Source organism: Meriones unguiculatus, chromosome 16 (genome assembly GCF_030254825.1).
Source record: "Meriones unguiculatus strain TT.TT164.6M chromosome 16, Bangor_MerUng_6.1, whole genome shotgun sequence".
Classification (NCBI taxonomy): domain Eukaryota; kingdom Metazoa; phylum Chordata; class Mammalia; order Rodentia; family Muridae; genus Meriones; species Meriones unguiculatus.
Window position 1 is genome coordinate 29,632,348 of NC_083363.1, and position 19,644 is coordinate 29,651,991.

Consider the following 19,644-nt stretch of genomic DNA (forward strand, 5'->3'; position numbering starts at 1 on the left):
GTAGACCAGGCTGGCCTTGAACTCACAGAGATCTGACTGCCTCAGCCTCCCAGAGCGCCACCGTACCCGCTGGCTAAAACCTCTTTAAACACCTGTGAAGGCTTCTACATCCTCTCCTGTCAGTACCTCCGACTATGCAAAGGCTGAGACAGGCTGGCTAGTGGCAAGCCAGGGAACCATAACCATTTGGCATTAACAATACCAGGCAGGCACATGCTTCATCATCACAGACAAAAGGAGAGGTAATAAAGTATCACAGGGTCCTAGTTTTTGTCTACTGAGACTGACTTTTTTGCAACCACCAAACACACACACACAAACCTACCCTTTGCAGCATGGACTCCGACCAGGCAGATCCATGGTGTTCTACAGCCCACTGCAGTATTGTTCCCATGATGTATAACATGACATCACACTGCAAAATGTTGACCAGACTTGCAAATAAAGGGCAGAACGGTGGCAAAGCCGGAGGAGGAAGTGCTGGGAATAAAGTAGAACAGGTTTAAAGGAATCATCCCTCTCTATGCAGAGGGCTCCTCTAGAACTCACTAAGTAGACCAGGCTGGCCTTGAACTCAGAGATTCCCCCTGCCTCTACCTAATCTATGTGGAATTATAGGAATGAGCCACCACATCCGCCTTGTTAGGAACTTTTGATGGTCACTAAAGGACTTTTATTAGCACATCTTTCATCTGTATTTTACATTCTCAAGGTCAGCCAGATGCATGAGAACAGCTGTATAGTAAAACAAAACAACCCCAGCTATACACACATCAAGAGCCTCCCTATCTCCACAGTGTCTTGGCTCTCAATAAAACCACTGACCCACAGTGACTCGGTACAGATTCCCCTCTCTTGCAGTGAATATGTGGTGTGTGTGGAGGCCAGAGGTTGATATCCGGTGTCTTCCTTGATTACTTTGTGAAGCTTTTCTGTATCAAGGCGGGCCCTATCGATGTATGGTCTAGCTGCTTTGCTCTGGGGCATCAGTGTCTTTGCCAGCCTCCTCCTTGCTGACAGGTGGGGGCCACGACACCCACCCAGCGTTTACGTCTTCTGGGGATCTGAACTCTTCATGCTTGTGCAGGAAGTGCTACCTGCCAAGCCATCTCCCCAGCCCACTGTGTCTCATGCTATGCTTTCGTGGGCTGAAAGACTGTTCAAACTGAATACGAGGAGTGGAGAAGTACTGCAACATTTAAAGGCATATATTGGACAAGAAAGGCCAATTCGGAGCCATTTGCAGATGTCTAGGGAGGGAGAAGCATCTTCCAGTACTCCTGTATTCCTCATTCCTCAGACCAGGAAGGAGAATGTCACACAAAAAGCTTATACTTAAGTCTGGCCCCCCCCCAGGATAATTATGATGCCCAAAAGAAAACAACGTTTTGTCAGTAAGAGACTGATGCAGGCTTTTGGAAAGAAGATTAAAATACCTGTATCTTCCCTATTTTGTCTTTTCAATTTCCGTTGAGCTTCCTCTGCCTAATGAAAGACAAAGTAAAATGGACAAGAATTACAATACACAATGACTTAGTGATGTGAGTTTGCTTTCACTTATTAGCACCCGTTAACTCTCTCCCCCACTCTGATTTACAGACAGGGACCCACACAGTCCAGGCTGGCCTCGAACTGACCCTTCTGCCTACTTTCCAGGCATGAGCCAATGCATGTGGCTTGGGTAGATTTCTACCACCTGAATGTTTAGTCTTCCCCCACCATATCATACAGTGAGGTTAATTCTTTTTGTCAATTAAGAGAATCCTCAAATGTGTTCAATACTTTAAGAGGCAGAAAAAGCAGGTACAAAATGGAAACGTAAGGTCTGAATGCTAAGAAATCTATCAAAACAAAATAAAAACTTCACAATAGTTTTTAATTTTAAAACCATTTATTGGAAAAGTACATTAAAAGATTGCAAAATACAAGTCTCTGAAATTACAAGGAAAATGGCACAAAGGCCAAAGCCCGTATCAAATGCACCACAGTGAGTGTGTCTCAGCTGAATAGCTGGTCACGGCACCAGCTGAAATGACCCGGGATGGCCATAGTGGTGGCTATCTAGCGTGTGCAAGGTCCTGGGCCTGATCCCAGAAAAACAAATACGCAAAAAGGTCATGTGTCTGTGTGCACGTGACTGTATTCATCTACACACGGACACTGTGGTGCAGGACCTACTATGTTACACAGGTCTGCTGTGTTGTCTGTGTCCTCTGGGCCCTCTTTTCAGTGTGTGAAAGCTTGCTCTTATAAGGAAAACGCATTTAGCACATCCCATTGCACCGAGCTCCACCTACCTTGGATTGCTCTGCCCTGGAGAAGTGATAGAAATACAGATTGAACTCTTTGGTACACTCTGGCTTCAGCTCGTACATGCCTCGTCCTGTCAGCCCCGGCTTCCTGTGAGGGAAGGATATGATTAGCACAGTCACACGGGCCGCGAGCCTTAGAAGTCTGAGGAAGACATGAGCTCCCACATCACTTTTTTAGGGTGTCCAGCTACCTGTCCTGTAGGCTGATGTGCTACTTACTACACATCCAAAGCCCTTGCTGGAGCCATCCGAGCCAGCTCCTCCACTGTGAACTAGTCCTAACTATGCATATGAATGAGATGAAGACGCAGCTCAAAAGCCCAACAGAACAGGTTTCAAAACGGCAGCGTTTCTAAGCCTCTGAACACGAGGACACATGGAATTAACTTTCCTATTTTAATATGCAATATATTCTAAAAATACTTTTACAGGACAAATTCCAGAGGTCAGACAATACTGAGAAATATTTTAAAACACCTGGGACTTGACATTATACAGTTAAAAATCAAGCAACAGGGAGAAAGTATTGCCATATAGTTAATATATTGAGAATCAATATTTTTAATATATAAAAAAATTTAGAATAAGATAGGAATGAATGGCAGGGAAGAAAATTGCACACAGGTGTCACACTCTACAAAAGTTAATAAACACATGACAAGACACTCTACCTCCCTGGCTGCATAGTGTAAACTGAAGTAAGGCAACATGACCACCCATTTACTACACAGAATTACAAAAAAGCTCACAGGCTCGGGGTCTAAAAAGCTCGGTGGTAGAGGGTTCTTAGGTCCTGAGTTCAATCTATAGCAACAATAGTCCCCCCCTCACACACCGGAAAGGCGCACACACATTCAAGTGCTGACGAAGTGCAGGGACTAGTAGGAGTGTAAACTCATGTACACCAGGAAGGCAACTTGGTGTTCTACAAACTGTGTCTTCCTTTGGATCTAGCAGCATCTCAAAGAAACATTCTGCTAGTCAAGAGAAAGATGCCCATGATCCCAACACCTGCTATCGACACTAGAAAACATCTGGACATGAACCGTCTACCAGCAGAGAGGGGGTAAACGCACACAGTGCGCTATGATGAAGCAGCAGAAGGAACAAGGTGGCTCCATGTGCTGACAAGGCACACTAAACACAAAATCAAACAAAACCTCACCGCACCCCATTACATTACACTTAAAAGAGCAACAGGGGCGGTGATGGAACTCAGGGTAGAATGCCTGCAAGCATGAAGCCCTGAATTACAAATAATAAACACAAACCAAACCCATTTTTGTTTGAAGTGTGTACCTTCCTACATTAAGATGAAATATTCTTCAAATAAAGACAAACTCAGCTGGTTAGCTGGGTGATGCTGTATCTTCCCTATAAAAGCATGCTGCTTCTTTAATGTACATGTGCTATCTTTAGAATCAATGAAGACACTACAGCTAGAATGGGGAGCAAGAAAAAGCAGGATGAAAGTCACCCTGGGGCTGGAGGTAGCTTAGCTGTTAAGAGCACTTGCTGTTCTTCCAGAAGACAGTTTCCATCACCCACATCAGTTGGCTCATGACTGCTTATAACTCTAGCTCCAAGGAATCCCATGCACAGAGACACACACAAAGCATACATGCAAGTGCACACATGAAACACACACACACTTTTATCAAAAGAAACATATTAAGAAAAATGATGATGGAGACTGGACAGATGGCTTACTGGAAAAAGGCACTTGCCACCAAGCCTGGTGGCCTGAGCTCTATCCCTGGAACACCTATCAGAGAAGAGAGCTGACTTCCTCAGGTTGTGCTTTGGCTTCTGTAGGTATGCTGCAGTGAGCGCAGGTGCACACAAAAGAAATGTTTCAAAAAGTAAAACTTCAGAGAACATGACATCAACTCACTTGAAATGGGCAACGGCTTCAATGACGCTCTCCATGCCAGTCTCCTTGTTCTCCTAAAGCGGTAAAAAACAAGCACGCTCAGTGGCCTGGGCAGGGACTTTGTCCAGGACCCTACAGCAACCCTGTAATAGAATGCTGCCACCCACTGAGTTTACAGACTGAAGACTGCACAGCCAGCAGCAGCCAAGGCTGAGCAGAGGCGGGAGGGCCTCTAGCAGGACCTTGCTCAAAGCCGGCCTGGTCCAGGAGGCACCCCTCACAACACCATCCGAGACAGCTCAGGCACTTGCCCCGCTGAACCCTGAGTGTCAACCAAAGGTGTCACAATGACATGACTAAAAGGTCAACCAAATTAAACATGACCTGGAACTACAGAGCCCTGGGCCGTGTAAAAAAGTTCAAAGGTTTGATCTATTTCCGTTCTGGCAAAATATGTTGAAGGAGGGCTAAAGAGACAGCAGCAGTTAAGAGCATCTGTTGCTCTTCCAGGGGACCTGAGTTTAATTCCCAGAACCCACACTAGGCAGTTCACAATCATCTCCAGCTCCAGCTCCAGGGCATCCAATACCCTCTTCTGGGCTCCTTGGGCACCTGCGGTAACACGTGGACACACCCATACATGCATAGAAGCTAAGACAAAGACTGAAGCAACCGAACAAACAAACACACTGAAGAGCCTTAGTGAAAAATGGAGGCATTTTCAGCAGTAGGAGCTGAATTTCTGAAAAGGCCCACAGTTGAAATTATATGTCTGGAAGACAAACGGCCTTGAGAGGAAAAACTGTTACAACTCAACCTATGAATTCCTTGTTAATCACCTCAATGAGATAACAGCTCACTGCTTTAAAGAAATAAAAATAAAAATAAAGAATCTCCCACCACACAGTGGTGGCACAGGACTTTAATCCCAGTCCTGGAGAGGCAGAGGCAGGTCAGTCTCGGAGTCTGAGGCCAGTCAGGCCTACAGAGCAAATTCCAGGACAGTCAGGGCTATACAGAGAAACAAACCCTCTTGAAAAACCAAAACCAAACCAACCAACCAAACAAAAGCCTGTTTTGGTGACCGAGAAGGGAAAAGCTCTGAACACGTGTCTACTCAATCCAAGTGAGTAGGCTTTGCTCCGCAGGGTGTGTGTGCCCCTGTTCAAAGACTCTAACATGGCCTTACTCAGTGGACAAAGGACTTGGCTCTAAGCGCCGTGCTCTTCAGTGTTCTCTCTAGTCCCACTCTGCTTTCTAGCCAAAGTTGGCAGTATTTTCCTTTTCAGGTTACTCATGGTGACCTCCTGAGTGGGATCACCGCATCTTAGAACGGCAGCTTGTGCGCAAGAGGGAAAGCGCAGGTTCCCCTTGCACACTTGTGGGTAGAGTGGGAAGCTGACTAGTTCCTCGTAAAAATGAGGCACTTACATCTTCAGGAAGAGACTTCACCAGCTCGCTGTGGGCCATGGGCTTGATGCTTAGCTGATGGATGATCTCCCTCTTGATTTCATCTGTGGCACCCACCTGTCCAACCCCAGGGCTGAATCTTTCTCCTGTCCAAAAGGAAAGATAGACGCACACATTTTACAGACCATGATACTTGCGTGATACAGACTGCCATTTCCTGCAACAGAACATATCCCCACCTGGGTCACTGCTGTGGGAGAACAATGGCTGGTTTGGCAGGGGCAAAGGCAGAGCAATTCACTCTTGGCACACTTGAGATTAGTGGCTGCTTTGGAGAAGGATCAGAAGGGCCATGAGATCAGCAGAAGTCAAGGCTTTCGCCCTGTCCTCCTCTGGTGGTGCAAGGAGGGAGCCTTCCTCTCCACTTCTGTCTAGGGACAGGCCAGGTCTCACCTTGGGACCCTCTTCACTAGTATTCCTCCTATCAGTTGGATTTGCTACCTCATGGCCACAGAAGGTCTGAAACAGCAGGGCGAATGACAGAGTAGAAAGGATGAAAGCCCTGGGAAACATGGGCAGGGACTGGAGGCTTCGGTAATAAACAGAAATCTATGAGCCACTGGTCTCCATTAGCCTGCAATTACCATCTCTGGAGTCAAGATGACATTTATACTAAGAGCCACAGTGCAAGAAACAAAAGGGAAGATTTAAGTACTAGTAACTCTCTGCTCACCATCTGGGTCCTAGACTGTGCCAGCCTCCACTGCCCTCCCCCTAATAGTCTTTCAGTTTATTCTGCTTCAGCCATTATTGCATCCTTTCCTCTTTCCAAAGGGGAGGGAAATGGCGGGTGTGTGCCTCCACGATCCCTTCTCCTAAAACCAGGGACCCTCTCATGACTAACCAAGCAAGCTCAGAAACTCTCCACAGTCCGTCATTCATAGACACGCCAGACGGTGTGAACTCACCAACGAGCATGATGATGAGGTACAGCATCTCTTCTATTAGCGTGTTGTTCTGCTGAATGACGTCCTGCAGACGGAGGGGATGTTATAGGTGAGAACTTGGGCACTGCCATCTCTCAACAGACATCCAAACAGGACAGGCCTCTTCAGCACGTGGGCTTGTGCCACAGGCTCTTACCTTGTGGGCGATCTCAGAACTGAATCTCTTCCCATAGTCGGGTGTGCTGAAGATCTGATAGAGTTCGAAGCGGCTGAGCATGATCATCAGAAAGTGGTTTGGATCCATCATGGAGACACCTGTCTTTTGTTTGTTTGTTTGAGAGAAAGGAGAAGAGGAAGGTCAGAAGGGACACTCACTTTCCTGAAATATTTAGTCCACACAAGAGGAGACATACACCTGCTGAGCCAGACCCTAGATGGTGTGGACAGGAATCTAAGCTGGTCAAACAACCCACACAATGCGCCCCGCCCCTAAGACCTAAGCCCAGAAGAGACCCGCACGGGCTGCTCCAGCTCCGTCCCTGCCTGCAGTTCATAGAAGAACACGTCTTTGAGTTTCACGGTAGCGCCTATCAGTGCTCACTGCCTGCTAGGAACGGAGAGATGTCAATTAAGTTTCCAGTGTGTCAATATACATACTACTACTGAGCTCGCCCACCCTCTCCTCGTGGCAAGCACTCCAAAATATAAAACGACAGCTTCCACATTAGTTTTAATTTTCTTTCAATGCCATTTAAAAAATTCTAAACCAAACTGGATCTCAATAGCTGTGAACTGAATTGCTGCTGTTGCAGTGGCCATTATCAGTCCTTTTGAGACAAGGTCTCAGTGTATAATCACACAGATCTGTCTATCTCTGCCTCAGTGCTGGGATTAAAGGAGTGTGCCACCAAGCCAGTCTACTTTGTTTTTTAGGATTTTATGTTTATGTGTGCCTGTGTTTGCCATACCGTGCTGTGCCTACAGAGACCAGAAAAGCATCAGATCCCTGGGAGCCGGGATTTCAGGTGGCTGTGAGGTGCCTGATGTGGGTGCTGGGAAAAGAAGTCTGGTTCCTTGGAAGAGCAGCAAAAGCTCTAAGCACTGAGCTCTCTCTAGCCAGGGTTTCTGATCTGAGCAGCTGGTCGACCGCCTAAGGCGGTGCGCTCGGTGGGCAGGGGGCTGGAACAAAGCATCCGTATCTGCCACCCTGAATTTGACCCTGCTCTGGAGACCAGGTGGAAGCGTTGTGCAGGTTGTGGGCCTTGAGTAGGGAGTGTCAGTGGACAGGGAGGCACGAGTCAGAGATGTGGGAGGAGTGTTCCATGATTGACTCTGTGAGCGAGACCCCACGCTCGCCATGGCCCTGATGTCGGGGCTTTTAATCCATTACCTGAAGCATCACTATGTCCTTGTCGAACATCTCACGCCTGCATTTCACATTGTGGTAGTAATAGATCTAGAAACAATAATTAGTTATATTAGGAGAACAAACTTTGATGGGCACGGCTTCCTGATCATTCCGCTACTTCAAGGGAAAGCATCTAGGTTTGTATAAACACGGTGTGTGCCTTTCTGCATATGGATCTGTTGTGGTTTCTTAGTTAGCACTATTATAGCACAAATAAACCAAGTAGACATTTCTATTGATGACCACTACAGATTCCAGCCAGTTTTCTGGGTAGTCAGTTTCTGGAAAGTTTAGGACTCCTAATACTGGGGATGAGGGGAGCAGGGACGGTTGAGATGGTAAAGCTCTTGCTGTGAGGTCTCATGACCTGGGTTGATCCCTGTAACTCACGTAAAGATGGAAAGGGAGACAATTACACAAAGTTACACAGTGACCTGCACAGATGCTACCCCACCACCTCTCTTTTTCTCTCACACATACCACACTCAACCCTACAGTCAAATAAAAAAGATTTCTACCTCGATACACTCTTACTTTAATTCAGAGACAGGGTCTCACTATATAGACCTGGCTAACCTGGAACTCTAACCTGGAACTCACTGTACAGATAGATCAGGCTAACCTTAAATTCACAGCTCCCCCCCTGCCTCTGTCTTCCGAAAACTTGAAAGGCGCGAGCCTATCACACCTCTTTCCCATCTGCCTGCATTATTTGCGTGCATGGACAGTGTGTGAGGGCACTCAGCATGGTGGTCAGAGGACAATTTGCAGGAGCATGTGGTTAGTTTTCCTGTCGGCTTTACCCAGGCTAAGGCCGAAGAGGAAGAGGTGTCTCCAGAGGGCTGGCCTGCAGGCAAGCCTGTGGGGCATTCTTTCGCTTCAGACTGATGTGGGAGGGGCCAGCCGCTTCAAGCAGTGGCCCCATTGGGCAAGAGGCCTTGGGCTGTTTGAAAAGAAGCTAAACAGTTCCTCCATGGTCTCTGCCTCAGCTCCTGCCCTGCCCTAACAGCCGATTGACTGTGACCTGTAAGCTGCAGGACACAGTAACACCACTGCAAAGCTGCTTTCTGTCATGGTGTTTAGAAAACTAGGCCAGTGTGGAAGCCGCGGGCTGACTCAGGTCCTCTGGTTTGCCTGCAGTGCCCTTACTCACTGAGCCAGCTCTCTGGCGCACACACCCAGTGTTTAACCTAATTTAAGTAAAACAAGTTTTAGTTTTTACCATCCAACTTCGTTAAAGATTGTTTCAAGTAAAGACTAAGACCATTGGTACTCATTCCCACTTTCCCTGATGAAATATAAAATAAGAGATCTAAGAAACCTTGGCTCACCGGGCATTTAATTTTTCAAACAATTTAACACAGATACTAAACTGTTTTTTAAAAAAAAGGTTTATTTGTGTATGTATTTGCCTGTGCCACAAGTGTGTGGGTACCTCACAGGCCAAAAGAAGGTCTCCGATCCCTTGGGGCTGAAGTTACAGGAGGTGGTAAATCACCTGACATGGGTGATTCATGGGTGCTGGGAATTGAACCAGGGTCCTCTGCAAGAGCAGCCAGTACTTTCAACTCTAGATTCCAGATTTGAAACTTACAATAACTAAGTCCATTTAAAACTGTAAAAGGTTTCTCATAAAAGCTAATGAATAAAAACACCAGAGAATTAACAAACAAAATCCACTTACCTGGTTTACTAGAGAGAAGCCATTTCTTCTCCACATCCCAGCATGCACTTGAGCACATAAAACAAGACATCTAAGGGGATGCTCTATCAACATGGGTGGGCTCAGTTCACTCTGCGTTTTTTGGAAAAAAAAAAAAGAAAAAACAAACAAACAAAAGAAAAACACTTGTTAAAATTTGCATATGAAAAGGTGATTGACAGAAAAGCTTACAAAATAATGTAGTAAGTCTGCTGTAAGATGTATTTGTGTGACAGTTAATTTTGTGTCAATTTAGCTAGGTTATGGTCAGCCCTGTCTGTTTGAGGCTGAAGGCACTGTTTATAGTATGAGTAATATCTTAGTAATGTTTGAAAATGGCAATTTATTCTCTCTAAAGACGGTGGCTTTATCAACCCAGATAGAGGCTGTATAAAAGTGAGGTTTCTCATGCGTGGGGCACACATGTGTCACATGTGTGGTTGAGGAACACCTCGGGTATCAGTTCTTGTCTCCTGCCCTGGTTAAGGCAGGCTCTTATGGCTGCTGTGACCTTGAACGTCCCTGGATGTCTTTGTCAGAGGTCCGCACACAGCTCTTCCTGGTTCTGCTGGCCCAAACTCCGGCCCTCACATTTGTACAGCATTTACCTGCTGAGCCACTACCCAGCCCCAAAGCATGCTTTCTGAAGAGGGAATTATGCCTTCATGACGGACAATGTCAACTGTCCTCTGGGCTCTCCAGTGGGCCAGAATGCTCTACAGACTCATTTCCAACTCTGGAACTGCGCAAGGCAAGACCTTGAAATAATTCCTTAATCCTGCCTCCACCCCCATGCACACACACAAACCCGACGTCCCCCCGCCCCCCACAGACTGTTTCTCTGCAGAACCTAAACTAATAAAAGTTTGTGTTAGTTTGCTTTTACACCACAAAAACAATGACAGATGCTCTTTTTAATGTCAAAGCCACTTACTAGAGGTAGGAGCTCTGGAAATTTATATGCCACTTCACTTTTGCTTAGTAATGCATGTAAACCTGCATGGGAAAACAAACAGAAACGTTTTTCTATAGGTAAAACTAATGTTCACGTGACTCAAGATCACTCAGCTTTACTCTTTAACCTTTGAAAGAATCTCTGGGCATGTACTGAATTACAAAGTAAGTTATAAAATGAACCGCCTCTATAAACAAGGCGACATCAGAGGCAGTTAGAACTCCTCTTCCTCAATACTGTGACATTTTAGAAGTTAATGCCGGATGTCCAGACACAGCTGAAACAGCCTGACAGCAACCAAACCAGCACACACTCATCAGCCAGTGTGCTGTGATCTCCCGGGCCATGGGCTTCACCACTGCTGGAAGCTGAGATCTTTCCAGCCACTGAACAGAGAAACTGGCCCTGGACTCATTGTCTATGCTGACCCTGACCTCAGAATTAAGTTCCCCAAGTTCTAGTTTAGAGTCAAAGCCAACTTGCTTCCTATCCATGAGAAGCGCATTTTAGCTCAACCTTAGGCCACTTTAAAGGCTGTTTAGGTCATTCCCCTGACATAGAGCGCTTATCAGTATCTCTTGGCCCCTGTTCCAGCCTGAGAGGCTTCCTTCACTGCTGGCCATTTCTAGGAAGCTGTTAGGACTTACTGCTGACGCACCAGCAGCGCCCTTCACCTTGTCTGTGAACTATGTTTGGTTTGCTTGTTTTTAGACAGGCTCTTGCTACATCACCCTGGTTGGTCTCAAACTTGTGGTCAGACTGCCTGCCCCTGCCTCCCAAGTGCTGGGGTCACAAGCATGTGCTACCACAGCCAGCTGTATAGACTGTTTTGTGTCTATCCTGACTATAAACATCCGGGGCAGGCCCCGGAACACTTCCAGATATTCATAGCACAGACTTCAGGGAGGGGAGGATACAGGCAGAGACCAGTGTATCTGTGGACCATCAACCTCTTCACTGGATAAGTATTAGCCTTAGCTTCCGTCCAGACAATCAGGTTTTGGAATGTGGACTTGGTATGTCGCTGAGTTGCAGGGACCCTTTTGCCCTCTGGTCTTAAAAGCTTTGGTCAGGTCACCAGTAACCAATACTTTTCAGTTGCTGAAAACAAAGCCAGGATAAACAAGTTATGGGAGCACGAGAGATTTTTTTTCCTACAGTAAGAGCTTTATCTCTTTTTCTGTCCTTCTTTAGTCATTCTGTCCCTTCTTCTTTCCCTTTCTCTTCTCTTGTCACTTAGGGCCAGGGTCTCACTCTGTAGGACAGGTTGGCCTTGAACTGACTATAAGCCAGGGGAGCCTGGAACTCAGAATAACCCTTCTCTTCTTGAGTCCTGAGGCCACAGGCGTCAGCTAACACCCACAGCTTGTTGCACTATTTCACTATCCAAATGCTTATAAATAAAAGCGTAGATGCCTGAGTGTAAGGGATTTCAGGCTACACCCTGATGAACACACCCAAGAGACTGGTAGGATGTGGAGGTCTGTCAGCCAGAGAACGTGATGATGCTCAAAACACGCACTCGTGATGAAAGGAATCGTTACTCCTTGACCGCGTGATATGAAAGCGATCAAAAACTTGACTCATAATAATTTAGATGAAATGGACCAATTCCTTGAAAGACACGAATCCACAAGGAACGGATAACCTCAGCCAGACCATGGTCTATCAAAGCAGTTCAACCAGTAATTAATATACATTACTACCTCTTCAATACACATTTAAGGAAGCCATGATAGGGATTCTCCATAGTCTCCCCTCGAGGAAAAAAAAACAAAAAACAAACAAAAAAACAACCAACACACCAAAGCACACCTTCATATCACAATTAAAAAGTTCCAAGCATAGTTACATAGTTCCAAGTCATTAGTTACAGGCTGTGTAACTGTAAAAGGAGGTTGCTGTCTGCCGAGTTAAGAATGAACTGAAGGGAAGACAAGGGTGGGCAGCACAAGAACACCTAGAATTAAGAGATCTTGAAGTACTGCCGCAAGGGACCCGCCAGCAGAGTTAGGCGCACACTCACAGCCTCTGGAGGCTGCAAGGTGTCCGTTTTAGGCACTGCAGTGATTAGGAATGGCTTGTAAGTCAGCCCAAGATCAATAAGGCATTCGTGTGTGAGCTTCTGCCTGAAAGGTTATTGATCAGTGAGCAAGAAAGAACTTACAGAGAGAAGAGCTACGGTGGCTTTGATTTATTAGCAGCGGCTTAAACGTGAGTCACCGTGCGACTTGTCACCGAGCCTGGGCTCAGGCACTAAGAAGCCCCAGTGCAGTGAGGGGGCATAAGCCTGCGGCACAGCGTTCTGGACCAGGTGCCCAGACGCGTCAAAGGCCAGCCTGGCTTCTTTCTTGCTCTGTCACCAAGAATTCTCTATGCCTCAGTTCTCCTGTCTATGGACCAAGTTTAGTAACGTCTCCTTCAGAGCAGAATGACCAGATAGGCAAACACGTGTAGAACTCCCAGGACAATGCCTAGCACACAGTAGGCATGCACAAACACCACGGTCACTTGGGAGAACTTTTAGGGTTCCTTTTTTAGGGAGATGCTTTACCTGCAAGCAAGCGAGAAATTGGGAGGTGAATGCTAACTTTTTCTTGGGAAACACAGTATCTGATAGTTTCCACTGAGTGTCCACAAAGACTGAGTGTGATTGGCTGTTCACCGTCAGTAAAACCACCATGACACCGCGTCAGCACAGCTAGGCATTTCTTGTAAGCTTCAATTAACACTTTTTCCTAAAAAAGAGGGTTCGTAACGTAAGTTACTCAAAAGACTGTATTGCTACAAGACTGACTTAGTACCTCAAATCCCGCGGTGGCTAAATATCTCAAGTAGTAATACAGGCCAAAGCAAACTCAGTTCTCACTCCCAGAATGGGTCCCTTTTTGCCACTGTCCTCTGTCCCACTGGATGACATCACTTGTCAATATGGCTGTGGACACCTAGAAGTTACCAGTATTGGCCTTTACCTCAGTCCATGCTGTCCAGTCCATTATCAAAAGTGACAACTTTCTATTTTTAACTTCCCTCAAAACAATCTATTCTCTTGTTCTCCAGACATAGCCACCGTGTCTCTGTTAAACTCCCTGCTTCAACTCGTCTCATCTGTCCATTCTTCACAGAGTATAGTTTTTAAAAACATATACTCTGGACCATAGCACTGTTAGGTGGACCCTAATGGCCTCCCACTTCAACTAGAATATGACTCAGATGCCCCCTATGGTCCAGGTATCAGGCAGCCCTGCCAACCCCTGTCCTCCCCTCCAGGCAGAGCCTTCTCAAAGCTCCCGGCAACCACAGGCCTCTCATTACACAGAATGATGGATTTGGGCTCTGAACCGGTAACCCTATTCTCTTTGTCCAGTAATTTTTTTTTTAAGATTTACTTATTTATTGTGTATATAGTGTTCTGCCTGCATGTACACCTGCATGCCAGAAGAGGGCATCAGATCCCATTATAGATGGTTGTAAGCCACCATGTGGTTGCTGGGAATTGAACTCAGGACCTCTGTAAGAGCAGACAGTGCTCTTAACTTCAGAGCCGTCTCTCTAGCTCCCTCCAGTAGGTTTTCACACACTGTTCAAGTCCCATGGATAAATCTCTGACCATCTGACCTCTACAGGTTCTTATTAATGAAGGCCAAAATTATTTTATGTCACGGGATAAATGTAGCAAAACTAAAACCTTTTTCTTGGACAAACATAACCACTATTTTTACAGGTTTAATGTCCGGAGAGGATTATGGGGAAAATGAACATACTTACATAAGAGTGTACATCATTTTCTATTTGGTTTCTTTTTCTTATTACACTGTAGAATTGAGCTTCTGAATCTTTATTGAGTGTGGAAGGGGAAGTGTGCTATGAGCTAAGCTGACATGCCCTTTCTTCCTCAAATCTCTAACTTTCCCTCAGCTTCTCTCTCTGCAGCTCCCAACACAAGAACTCACATCCAGAGCGCACCAATCCTGCACCATTGAAATCACGTGCGTTAGCTTCATCTGCAGCGTAAAGGCTGCTTCCCATTCCGGCTCCATTTCAATGTGCTGTCCTACTTGACGTGTGATCGGGTCCATTCCCTTAGAAAGCAGAAAGAGTTCAGTTTGTGAGATAAAAACCAGGTTTTTTTCCTTACACAGAAACCAAAGAAGTTCAATGAAGGGGGAAGGGAGAAGAAATCTGAGAAGGGATGCATAAGAAATATAAATTGATTACAGAGACTAGTCAAATAAGGTAAATTTATAAACAAAAAGTGTCAAGGGAAAAAAAAAAACTAAGAAATCTCTCATTTATGTATTTGCTTGTTTATGTCTCTTTGTTTATATTTGAAATAAGGTCTCCTTAAGCAACTTGGCTTGCCTGGAGCACATGGTCCCTCTGCCTCAGTTTCCTACATGCTGGCATTATAGCTATGTGTCACTGTTCCTCACCAGGCTCTGTGTGCCAATGGTGGTTAAATACAGGCCCCACACATACTAAGCACATGCTTCAGCAGAGTTCTATCCTCAGCCCCTTGACAGTCTTGTAAAATATGACTCATCTGCAAATGTACAGTTGTTGGGGTAATCTTTCTGTGCACTATGTAAAGGCTGTCTCTATATTACTCAGCTGTTAATTCTGTACTAGCAGATGGCTGAGTACAGTCTGGATTGTCGTATTGTTATTTTTATGGCTCATCACCTGCCTCACACTGAGATAACGGGCCACATGGCAGATGTAGGTTAGAGTACTCGGTTAAGTTAAGTTAAATGAGCTGGTTGGGAGGCAGCCTAAGCCAAGGTCTGAGCTACAGTAAGTATTAATAAGTCTCTGTGTCATTACTCAAGTCCTGGCAGGCTGAAGAAAGTCTGGCGATATAAAGTTATATTAGAAGACACATTTTCTACTTATTCACTAACGTAGCTCAAAGTGTTCACAGCGCCAGAATGAAAAAAAAGACAGTAACAGATAAACACTCTTTGATACAAACTAGTGTAACTTTTAAAAGAAACTAGCTAAACTATCCTGGTCTGTAAGAACCATTTCTTAACAGAATAAAGAACATCTCCAACATCTTCAAAAGGGAATGGCCAATCCTGGTCACTCCTTTTAAAATAGGACTGTAGGACCCACCACAGTTAGGTGTTTTTAGAGAGAGCGCCTATCTTCTTTTAGAACTGTTTATATGCTTATTTGTTTCTACCCCAGACTCTGAGTTGCAGGTAGGTATACTTCACAAAGAGATTAATCAGGAAAAAAGTTTAGATTACACTATGTACAAATCCCACCAAGAGGAAAAGAAAACATAGAAACAAAAAAACAAGGGTCAGAGAGATGGCTCAGTGTGTAACAGAGCCTGAAGGCAGCCTGAAGATCTGAGTCGCTCTGAGAGAGCCAGTTGGTGGAAGGAGAGAATGGATTTCCCTAAGCTGTCTCTTGACTGCCACAAGTATGCTATGGCATGTATTCACCAGCACACACATACACACACGCACACACCAAACCCATTCACAACACAAAGAAAACGAGGGCTGTTGAGTTTCGTGGGAGCTAGGCCTAACGGTAGCTGTCTACTGTGTGCACAGGGCACTGAGTTTGACAGCAAGCATCAGAAAACAACCATAGTTTCTCAAATACTGAACTGAAGTACATTTCTAAGTAAGCGCCCTAACAAACCACCACAGAAAAGGACCTGTGAACTCTCAGCAGTACTTATGAGAACCCGAACATCTTTTTCACAACTTACTTTCCCTGCAAGTATGTTTTGCTGGCACACCATGTCGGTGTGCCACATTCATGCAGTGGCCAAGGTGACCAGAGGAGGGCAGTGCCTCCCCTGGAACTGGAGTTACAGATGGCTCAGAGCTGTCAGGTGGCTGGATGGTAGGACCAGAACCTGGGTCCACTGGGGCAGCCAGTGTTTTTAACTACGGAGCCCTCTCTCCAGACTCAGCCAAAACATCTTTAAAAAAAAAAAAAAAAACACCACTTATTTATTATTATTGTGTGTATGATGGGAGTGTGGGCTTGTGCGCGAGGACAACTTTGAGGAAGCAGTCCTCTCCTTGTGCTGGGTTCTGGGGACAGAACTCATGCCACCTGACTTTACAATAAGCACTTTATATACGGAGCCAGTGTACTGAAACACCTTTAACTGGATCTCATATAACCTACTCCCAAGGAGCCTCAAATATAGAGGAATTTCTTGACCCAACTCATCTTTGTGAAATGTGCCAAAAACGGGCTGTGGGGAGACACACAGAAATGTGTTGTACATACCTGCATGCATTTCAGTAATTTCAAAAAGGCATCGAACCCTTCTAGGAACTTGCGCCTCAGCTCATCCGACCACTCAGTTGGTTTGCTAATCAATACGTACCTACACAGACAGACAGCAGGAGCAGTGAACATGGCAGCACGGGCATTTCACAGGCTGTATGGTTTGGAAACTAAGCAAACACTCACTTGAGATCCAAGATGAGGCTCTGAACTCTCCTGAACTTGAAGGCTTGGATGGCTGTATAGCGTTCAAATTGGAATCTGCCCTGGGCATCTCTGTGTTTCAAATGGTTCATGAAAGCCTTAATGATAACAGTCATCAGGTTCTCTTCTGTGATGAGCATTCGAGCCTAAAACAGAGTTTATCAGAAAGTCTGGTAATCAAAACCCCTGCGCGGGAAGCACGGAGAGCCTGCAGCGCTAGCTTGGCACCTGCGCACCACACCTCAACACAGGCGTCTCAGATCCTGAGTGCCTACAGACCTTCCTAAAGATGCTTTACATTTATGTGAGCGGGTGTTTGCCCATATCCACGTATGTGCAGCACAGATGTGCAGCGTCCACCGAGTCCGGAAGAGGGCATAGTGATGTAACTTCTTAGCTGAGAAATTTACACATTATTCAGTAAGTTCGGGTACTTACTGCAGGATCCAGACGGTTATGTCACTGATTGTCTAACGTGCAGTATGAAACGGTATTTCCCTTTTTTACCAGTTGACATTTATTTTTGCTTTTCTGTCCATGGACACACAACTCTAGGAAGTAAAAGGTCTTCTAGCTCCTGAGGTCTGCCACCCGAACACAAACTGTTGTTTTTGCATTGTCCCAGAGCTGGCATTTAGTACTTACCTACCTACAGTGTGTATATGTAATGTGAGACTGTATGCACTGAATACAAAAGTATGGATGCGGAGCCACAGCTGCCTCTTTCCGCACAGCGAGCGTGCTATCAACTATCACTGTGCTATTTAGTTTCCGTTTGCTATAAAAACTTTTACGTAGAGATTACCCTGCAGCATGTACACGCTCACTCTTCTAACCACTGCCAGAACCCTTTCCTATCACATTTGGCCAAGTCTGGCCTGTTGTCCCTTGCACTGTTTTGGGGTCTGTGCTATTACAAAAGATGTCACAAATATCCACTATGTAAGACAGCAAAAATACTTAGAAGAGAATGCCTGCCCCGCAAGCGGAAATCCCCGAGGGTAGCGAATATCACCAACTTCTTCCCATAAAGGGTTTAATGATGGCGAGGCTGACCCACCACGTCAGGCTTTCTCACTCCACTCTCACACAACACGATTTCACTCTGACCTTCTGTATTAAAGTAGAAGTGCGGTGGTCAAAGAAAACTATCCCTCCTGTGGTAGGTGGGAAAAAGTAAAGGTGGAAGAATGGCAGAATGTCCCGTGTCACTATGGTCAAGGCTGAAGGAGCATCAAGTACAGCCAGGTTACACAAACGGAGTGTCTTTCCTATTTGCTGTACTGATTGGGAAGTTAAAGGAAGCGAGGTGATCCCACTGGGCTGGAAAACAGCTGTGCAGCGCAAGCTTGCAAGACAGGAGGAGGCCCGGGAGCTTAGTGGGATAATAACGCTGGGGAAGGCGGCCTGCAAAGGCAGGCACTGCCAGCTCGGTGAGTGTTAGGGGGGTTCACACACTGGAAAGGTTTGGGTGTCCTCTATCACTTTTATTCATATTTTATAATTCATATTAAATTCTGTAGCTCATTACCCAGTTTACAACATATCCACAACAGATTACACTCTCCCCTAAGACTGAAGAAATGTTTTGGAAACACGCTCTTGTTAAATTCAGTGCTACGGGATAATAACAGGAGAATGCTGACTGGGGCAGTTCAGACAAACTGAAGGCTGAGCACAGTGTCCTATGCCTGTAAACTCAGCACTCGGGACGAAAGGAGGCAGGTCTCTGAGTTCAAGGGCAGTCTTGTCTACACAGGGGATGACAGGGGATTCCCATTCATTAATGGGAAAATTACTAAAAGACATTCTTTACTAGAATACATTCCTGAACAAAAAGAAATGAAAAAACCTGTCTTTGTTTTTCCTACCAGAAAAGGCACGTGAGGGGAGTGCACATAAGTGCTCTGAAAGCTTCAGGGCCTTGCTTGGTGCACTGGGTCTCCAGGCACTGAAGGCTTCTGCTCCTGCAGAGTCTGCACACGCCTTCCTGCGGTCACCACAGAGGGTACCTTCCTAAGCCAAGCCTCTGAACCCTGGGAGGGCCAGATCTCCCCACCCTCTGTCTCAGGGAGCAGAGGGAGTGTGTGCTGGTGTTTGCCTGCACGGGTGTCTGTGCATTACATTCAAGGTTGGAGTCTGTGGAGCCGGAAGGCATCGTCAGGCCTCCTAGGACTAGAGCTACAGGCAGCTCTCAGCCACCATGTGGGTGCGGGGAACTGAACCCGGGTCCTCTGGCACAGCACTTCAGTTATTTACTCAAATCACATCTGTTTTGTTCACCATTTCACATTTAAAAGCCATGCCTAATAAATGCAATAATTTTGTTCAATGAAGTACAATTTTTAGTTAACATAACATGATAAAACTTGATTAGTGGAAGCTTCAGCAGTGTGCTGGCTAGTTTTATGTCAACCTGACACAAGCTAGAGTCACCCGAGAGGAGGAAGCCTCAACTGAGAAAAAGCCTCCATAAGACAGGGTTGTGGGCAAGCCTGCGGGCCATCTTAACAGTGATTGAGGGGGAGGGGAACAGCCCATTCTGTGTGGCACCATCGCTAGGCTGTGGTCC

The 19,644-nt window shown here is 45.9% G+C and overlaps 1 protein-coding gene across 2 annotated transcripts in view; it reads right to left on the reverse strand.

The window, feature by feature from the left end:
• The window catches only part of Ubr2 (ubiquitin protein ligase E3 component n-recognin 2), an 81,695-nt gene that overhangs the window by 28,217 nt on the left and 33,834 nt on the right, over window positions 1-19,644 (reverse strand). For both annotated transcript variants that reach the window (XM_021640182.2, XM_021640181.2), the window contains exons 12-25: window positions 17,055-17,218; window positions 16,869-16,968; window positions 14,561-14,689; window positions 13,162-13,345; window positions 10,587-10,648; window positions 9,635-9,745; window positions 7,933-7,998; window positions 6,739-6,861; window positions 6,564-6,627; window positions 5,617-5,741; window positions 4,207-4,259; window positions 2,298-2,400; window positions 1,437-1,485; window positions 326-480 (exon numbers count right to left, since the gene is read on the reverse strand). In XM_021640182.2, coding sequence (XP_021495857.1) covers window positions 326-480; window positions 1,437-1,485; window positions 2,298-2,400; window positions 4,207-4,259; window positions 5,617-5,741; window positions 6,564-6,627; window positions 6,739-6,861; window positions 7,933-7,998; window positions 9,635-9,745; window positions 10,587-10,648; window positions 13,162-13,345; window positions 14,561-14,689; window positions 16,869-16,968; window positions 17,055-17,218 — 1,488 coding nt within the window. The remainder of the gene's footprint in view (window positions 1-325; window positions 481-1,436; window positions 1,486-2,297; window positions 2,401-4,206; window positions 4,260-5,616; window positions 5,742-6,563; window positions 6,628-6,738; window positions 6,862-7,932; window positions 7,999-9,634; window positions 9,746-10,586; window positions 10,649-13,161; window positions 13,346-14,560; window positions 14,690-16,868; window positions 16,969-17,054; window positions 17,219-19,644) is intronic.